This window comes from Cynoglossus semilaevis, chromosome 15, assembly GCF_000523025.1.
Source record: "Cynoglossus semilaevis isolate Cse_v1.0 chromosome 15, Cse_v1.0, whole genome shotgun sequence".
NCBI classification, from domain to species: Eukaryota; Metazoa; Chordata; class Actinopteri; order Pleuronectiformes; family Cynoglossidae; genus Cynoglossus; species Cynoglossus semilaevis.
This window is the reverse complement of record NC_024321.1, coordinates 10,564,642-10,571,932: the sequence shown is the minus strand read 5'-3', so window position 1 is coordinate 10,571,932 and position 7,291 is coordinate 10,564,642. Positions and strand designations below refer to the sequence as shown.

General features: G+C 41.2%; 2 protein-coding genes across 3 annotated transcripts in view; one reads left to right on the top strand and one right to left on the bottom strand.

The window, feature by feature from the left end:
* grhpra (glyoxylate reductase/hydroxypyruvate reductase a) overlaps window positions 1-2,931 on the top strand; it is a 7,259-nt gene extending 4,328 nt beyond the window's left edge. The window contains exons 3-10 of the mRNA XM_025063134.1: window positions 472-602; window positions 1,007-1,079; window positions 1,159-1,275; window positions 1,413-1,501; window positions 1,587-1,688; window positions 1,812-1,947; window positions 2,026-2,156; window positions 2,251-2,931. Of these exons, the coding sequence (XP_024918902.1) occupies window positions 472-602; window positions 1,007-1,079; window positions 1,159-1,275; window positions 1,413-1,501; window positions 1,587-1,688; window positions 1,812-1,947; window positions 2,026-2,156; window positions 2,251-2,372 (901 nt within the window). The 3' untranslated portion in view covers window positions 2,373-2,931. The remainder of the gene's footprint in view (window positions 1-471; window positions 603-1,006; window positions 1,080-1,158; window positions 1,276-1,412; window positions 1,502-1,586; window positions 1,689-1,811; window positions 1,948-2,025; window positions 2,157-2,250) is intronic.
* A 35-nt stretch (window positions 2,932-2,966) lies between these two features.
* Window positions 2,967-7,291, bottom strand: tomm5 (translocase of outer mitochondrial membrane 5 homolog (yeast)). 2 transcript variants are annotated; one of them, XM_008327086.3, is made up of 3 exons: window positions 7,060-7,272; window positions 5,402-6,620; window positions 2,967-5,317 (listed from the first exon to the last, which is right to left on the bottom strand). In XM_008327086.3, exon 3 carries the CDS (start codon window positions 5,269-5,271, stop codon window positions 3,298-3,300), a length of 1,974 nt encoding a protein of 657 aa, XP_008325308.1. In that variant the 5' UTR covers window positions 5,272-5,317; window positions 5,402-6,620; window positions 7,060-7,272; the 3' UTR covers window positions 2,967-3,297. The 2 variants fall into 2 exon arrangements, with proteins under 2 accessions (XP_008325308.1, XP_008325284.1); XM_008327062.3 differs by lacking the exon at window positions 2,967-5,317 and having other exon boundaries at window positions 6,277-6,620; window positions 7,060-7,291.

Genomic DNA, 7,291 nt, shown 5'->3' with positions numbered 1-7,291 from the left:
GGAAAGAGTTCAATATAGTGTATTGTGCAATTAATGAATGAAAAACAACAACACTGCGCAAAGGCAACAAGAGCAACATATGTGGGGAAGTTGTGAGTCAATGTGCAAGCCGCACGTGTTCATGTATCATTGCATGTACTGGCATTAAACTCTGTGACCTCTAGAATTGTTTAACATTAATACCTTTTCTGTTTTTGACTGACATATATGTTGCAGTTTTAATGAAATATCATGAGTTTTCAAGTAATATTTCAACCTTAGGAGGCTCTAGTCCAACTTGAGACCAAACACTGGACATTCCTAGTTGGTGTTAGGTTGAAATATGTCCAGTTTCCCAAAAATATTTCACCTCATATTAAAAAAAAAACCTTATTAACTGTTTCAACAATAATGTATATGTACTGTTGAAACAAAAATAACATTTGCACAACTTTATAACTACATGGTTTTCTGCTGTTGGATTGCATGTAGGTGTGAGGTGTCCATGTGGGACTCAGATGAACCTGTGCCCAGAGCGGAGCTGCTCAAAGGTGTGCAGAAGGCTAACGGTCTTCTGTGTCTGCTGTCGGACAAGATTGATGCCGAGGTCCTGGACGCTGCAGGCACGTTTGACCAGATAGTTCTGTAAAAAGTGTACATGTGGCTAGGCCATAAAAATTGGAAATAAAGCAGGTTGTTGTTGTGTAGTACAAACATTACAAATGTTGATAACAATCACCTCTAATAGATTTTAGAGATGTAACTTCATTAAGGGAACATTAATTATTTTGAATTTATTTCTATTATGTGTGAATAAATCAGGAAAAGAAAAATGCAGCTAACTTTCTTAAATGTGTTGTGGAAATCTAAAACTATTTAGAAACTGTATTGATCTTTTACAGTTTATAATAACTTTGTTTTCTGAAACAGAAAGAGTTAATGAGTAATCATTGCTGGTTTATATCCTGGTTAGCAAAAAGGAATTTCTTTTGTTTCAGTTTTTCACCTGTTCTGTTTTTAATTTTAGGTCCCAACCTGAAGATCATCAGCACCATGTCGGTGGGATTTGACCACTTGGCTCTGCAGGAAATTAAAAAACGGTAGTTAATAGTTGAATAGATAATCACATGACTAAATGATTAGACAGATGTATGTCATTTTAATGTCTGCCTTCACCAGTGGCATACGAGTTGGATACACTCCCGATGTGCTTACTGATGCCACAGCTGAACTGACCGTCGCCCTGCTCCTGGCCACTGCTCGCAGATTACCAGAGGGAGTGGAGGAGGTCAAAAAGTCAGTTGAACAGTTACACATTTAAGTAGTGTTTGTTCTAAATGTGTTAGCTCTTACTGTAACTTTTTACCTCAGAGTAAATATAATTGTCCTAATTGAGTTAAACAATAGTCAAACTCTCTCTGCTTCTTTGTTAGTGGTGGCTGGAGCTCATGGAAGCCTCTCTGGCTCTGTGGCTATGGTCTATCTGGCAGCACGGTCGGAGTCATCGGACTCGGACGCATTGGTAAGACTCTTCTCTTTTGCTTTTGACAACAAACTGCCTACCTTTCAGTATTTTCATTTCTGCAACCTGTTGTGTTTCCTCACAGGTTTAGCTATTGCTAAGAGACTCATGCCGTTTGGAGTTCAGAGGCTGCTGTACTCTGGGAGATCAGCGAAGTCTGAAGCTGCAGAGGTTAATGGAGAGTACGGTAAGAAAAATGGAGGTGTGATCACAGTTGCCTGACAAAAAGGGTGGTTTGTTTAAATCCTAAAAAAAAGTCCAAATGACAGTGTGACAAGATAACATTATTTCTTCATTCTTTTTAAAACAGTTCCTGTGGACACCCTTCTGTCTGAGAGTGACTTCATTGTAGTTTCCTGCTCCCTGACTCCAGAAACCCAGGGCCTGTGTAACAAGGCCTTCTTCAGCAAGATGAAGAATACGGCAGTCTTCATCAACACTAGCAGGTGGAGTCAACTTTGAAATGCTTTTTTGGCAGTCTTCTTATTTTATACTTATAAGTATGGATAATTGTGTGTTGTCAGGGGGGCTGTGGTCAACCAGGAAGACCTGTATGACGCCTTAAGTACTGGACAGATAGCGGCAGCTGGGCTGGACGTCACGACACCTGAGCCTCTCCCAACAGACCATCCGCTCTTAACACTGAAAAACTGTGGTTAGTAGAAAAACCAGCACCTATTTGTACAAACACAAAAAGAAAATGTCTCTTGAAACTGTGTTTTCTTTCCTTTTTTTCTTATTGAATCCAGTTGTGTTGCCACACATTGGCAGCGCCACCTACTCCACAAGAAGCGTCATGTCAGCCTTGTCAGTGCGCAACCTGCTCTGTGGCCTGCAGGGCACAGAAATGCCAAATGAACTCACTTTGTAGAAGAACCTGCTGCTGTGTAGAGAACGGTGAGGCTGTGATGTGACAGCAGTCTGTGATGTGAGATCACAGCAGCAGAGAAGAGGGAGAATACTAATGTAGTTCAGTGAACACATGACGTCAGTGTCAACTGGATCCTTTAGTGAGTCTGAAGTTCACTTTGATTATAAACTATGAATTAATGAGAAGAGAAGGAAGCTGGAAATCAGCTCCACAGGAGGAGCACTTGTCACATGTCCTTAACTTTTGTTCTTGTCTTGTGTGTAACAGCACCCCATTGTTTCCATTTCACATGTTATGTGGTCCCTGGTCTGTTTTTTATTTTTATTTTGAACGAACGTTTGGCTGTGAAGGTTTATCAGATGCTCCACTTGTGGCCTGCATTTATGAATGTGCTCCGTGTTTACTGTTGGTCCAAGGTTTAACACTCCAGTTCTGTTACAAATGAGATCGATCTCTATAGTACAAAGCCTACCATTTAGTAAACATAGCAATGTCTGTGTTAATGGAAAAAAAAACAGGAACAGATAAAGGTCAATAAAAATGATTTATTTATTTCTCAGTTTGTTTACTTTTTTAAATTATTATTTTCAGAAGTTGTTTACTTGAAATTATTATTTTCAGAAAGTTTTTGTCGATTTGGCAACATTTTATTGGTTTATGAAAACAATACAAAAAATAATACAGGATTTGTTTTGCATGTAATAGAATAAAGTGTAATGAAAGTCCAAAAGACTTATGATTTATTGAAACCTAAAAACAAAACAAGCAATTGTTAAGTTAATTCAGTGCAGAGTTTCCAGTTAATTCATTATTTTTGTGCTTTAAAAATACAAGGTAAATAGAAAAGTAATAATAAATAACCACAATGACAGTAGTGATGTTGATTATCTTAGACATAAATAAAAAATGTTTAAAAATGTTTGCCTCAGAGCAGAGGCTCAGGTAATGACTGGTCATCCTTCCAGTTGAGACAGCTATTCTTGGAGTGCTTGTAAAGATGGGAGGACTGGCTGAAGCGTTTTCCACACTTTGGACAGGGATAGGGTTTTTCTCCTGTGTGCACTCTGATATGCTTCTTACAGTCGGTCAGGTTCATAAATGTCTTACAGCAGATATTGCAGGCATATTTCTTCTCCCCTTCCACCAACAACACGTGGTCCTCAGCAGCTGCTTTCTTACACTTGGACAGGACGTCCTCTGAGGCTCTGGAGGCTCTGGTTAGAGACGGTCGACCTGCAGCGTCGCCGGCTGAAGCAGAGGAAGGATCGGTACCAGGTGCCACTTTGGGGGCAATGCGACGAAACGTTGTTGCCCCAGAACTTTTCCCAGCTTTAGCAGATGGGATGAGCGATGCCTCCAGACTGAGGCCTGAACTGATGTTGCTTAGAAACCCTGCTAATGAGTTCTGAGTGGGCTGTAGGATGAGCGTGTCACTAAAACTGGGATTCTGTGGAGGGAGAAACTGCTGCAGTGGGACAGAAGACACCGGGAAAATCAGGGAGGAGGAAGAGGAATCAGAAGTCTGAGCTGGAGAGTTGTTGAGAGTGTGGTCTGAGTTTTGACATTGATCCATGTCATTTTCAGCTGTAGCTGCATCACTGGTGTCGGTGGTAGCAGTAGCTGTGAGACTTATGAGGCTTTCTTCTTCCTCCAGAGCTCCCATTACACTGTCAGTATTGGGATTGAGGAAGCATGAGAAGGTTAGCTCTGACAGGCTGTCCAGACCTTCACTGTCACCAACTAAATCTCCCGCCTCTCTTTGTGCACTACTCTGGAGATCTGAACACAGTGGAGTTTGTAAAGAGCTGACGCCAGCCTCTGTCGCCTGGGCCACAACGGCCATTTTCTCATCATTCACGTGTGCGTTTAAATTATCTGTGTAGACTTGTAATGGAGACGGAAAAGACTCTAGATCAGGGGAATATGAGCACAGGTTTTCTTTTTTAATCTCAATCACTGCCATCTTTGTCTCATCTTCCTCCTCTTTTTCTCCTATATTTATTTTTATCACCGCATCTCCTTCAGTTTCTCCATGCTTCTTCCACACGTCCGCACCTCCTGCGCCACTGTCTGACTGACTTGGAAGCTGAATCTCCTCCGACTCTCCCTTGAATGCTCTGTATTTCTCCTCACCTGTGTCACTTTGATTCTCTGAAGGTTGATCCGTCATCTTAAGGCAGTCTGGAGACAGTAGATCTTCTCCGTCCTCTGTGTTGATGATGCTTCTGCTGGACACAGTAGGTGAACACTCCTTGTAGTTCTCCTCAGGTAACGTGCAGCTTCTCTTCCAGCACCCAGGCCTGTCATCATTGGACTTTCTTTTATACCTCGAGGATGATGCTGATCTTCCAGACTGGCTCACCTCCACCACCACCACCACAGGATCCTCGTCTACATCCTCTGCATCATCTGACGCGGACGACACCTGTTGAAGTGGGGGACACTTCTGCTGTTGCACTGACCTCCACCCCTTAGGTGGTGAGGAAGGGAAGTTTTTCCTGGACAAATGGAGTTTGCATGTCTTCACCACGGTGTTCAAATGCAAGTGCGATGCTGCCAGTAACACATCCATCACATTGGAGGACCCCAGTGAGAGAGTGGATGTGTAGATCATGTCCAGGAGGGTGGAGAAAGCCTCTGGGGTCACCACCTCTGCGTCTAGTTCCACCACATTGGAGTTGCCACCCTCATTTCTCTCGGCTCTCACTCCTCCAACCTCATCTGAGCTGTCAGTGGAGCAGAGCAGGGCCCTGAAGTGAGAGCTACATGCTGCCAGGATGGAGCGGTGAGCCTGGAAGCTCTGACCTCCAACCACAACCACACAATCACAGAGTTGAGCATGGAGACGCTGGTGGTTCAGCTGTTTAAAAATGTGCTGAAAGTGGTCAGGGAAGTCCATGATGATCTGGGGTCATTTAATCCTGGAGTCTTCACTGGTGTTGTTTCTGCAATGCATGAAAACAAGAAACACAAATATTAAAATATTATAAAACAATTACCTAAAACACACCAGACAGTCTGCAGCCTACCTCTGCTGTGATCTTTGTCTTCATCATTGGAGAAGATCCGGAGTATGGGCGGGCCGAGTCCAACAATGACAGCGGCAGATGCGACTCAGACGCGGGCTTTGTCTCCACAAATAGCTCGCTGCCTTTATGTCACGTATGCGGCTCAAAATGAGAAACCGAAATTTATTTTCCCACTTTTCCCATTAAAAAGGACCACAAGGCTGTCGCAAGACCGATGCTACGTTTAGCTTTTTTTTGTCGGCAGCGCCTACACTCCGAGTAATAATAATCCTTACACGGAAGCAGCACCCCCAAGTGGTAATAATTGAAAAGTGCAACTCCGCTGAACTTGAATTCACAGTGTTTTTCTAGTTGCCAAGAGCAGTTGTTATAAAATAGATTAGTTTAATTTGATAAAAGTACATATAAATTATCACTTTGTTAGACTTAAATATGTAGACTGCGCTGTCAACAAATGTACATCGTGTAGTCAAACGCTGCCATTACTGAATGAAAGAAAAGTAAAACCTGCAGGGTTACTTATATGTAACCCCTGTTAAGGGTTAAGGTGAAAAGTTATTTCTGAATCCATCTAGATGGCCAATATCAATGTCATTAAAAATGTGACCCTTCTTCATTTTAAGCAAATATGAATTAAACTACAATGAATTGGTTCTGTAATTTAATCTAATGGCAGTTTAACATAGTAGGTCATGTGAGCTTCTGGCAGGGAGTTTTGTTTTCAAAAGCATCTTTAAAATTTGCCACTGACTTTGCTAATGCGAAATTGTGCTAATATTAAATGATTATGATTTATTTGGGGACTCTTCAGACAACAGCAATGAATTGAACTGATTTGAAAAAGACCTTTCACATTTGAAAGAATTACAGTAAAATGCCAACTCCGGGTATGTTTTTATTGCATTATACAACAATCCTGCACGTTTTCAGGCTCAGCGCGAGACAATGTTCATAATTTAGTAACAAAAAAAACAACAACAACATAACAGAATAGAGGCAGACTAGTGTTGACAGCAAGGAATGACACATGGGGTATGAATATGTTTCTCTTCGGCAATGGGCAGGTACTGGCTGATGTCATCTTCAGTGGCCCAATCTGTCTGCTCGTAATGATGGTCTGCATTCATCTCTGATGTGGTCATCGCTCATTAAATGGAGGACAGAGTAAAAACCCACTGCTTCACTCATATGCTGTCCAGCTTCTTTAACACATATGGAGCTGCAAATAGAAAACACAGCATTATAAAACCCATTATATAGAACATTATATGGATATGTTGTTTCAAAATGTGTGTGAATATAAGGATTGCATCAAATATCACGCATTTACAACAATTTCCTACAATATTTTTTTACTGCTATCTATCAATAACCAAAAATACAACATTGTTTTATTATTATGATCATTATTATCTGTAAGAGACAGATATATACAGTATATATATATATATATATATATATTAGCCTTTGACTAATTAAAAAAAACAACCCATGTTATTCGTTCTGCAGTAGATTAGCATATTGGTCTTTTAAGCACAGAAGTGTCACGGCGGAACAAATGTTTCGGGTATTTTTCAGTCAATGAATCTGGCCCCAGTGACCAAAAACACGATTTCGGTTATTAACCATAAATGTCAAAGTCAACAGTCGATACTTACTGGCTCTGAGAAGGGCGACGTAAATAAGAAAGTTTCTCAAAGATGAGATTACGTCTTGGCGCATTTTCTTCTTCAGCTCCTCTGGATCCATTTTAGGTCCAAGTCCTTCTAGTTTAAACATATTTACTAACGTGTAAGTGAGTTCTCCACTTAAAATTCTCTTCGGTGTTAAGGAACAGCTATGGTTTCCACAGCATGGATGAAACGATCGAGGACGGAAGTACAACATCGA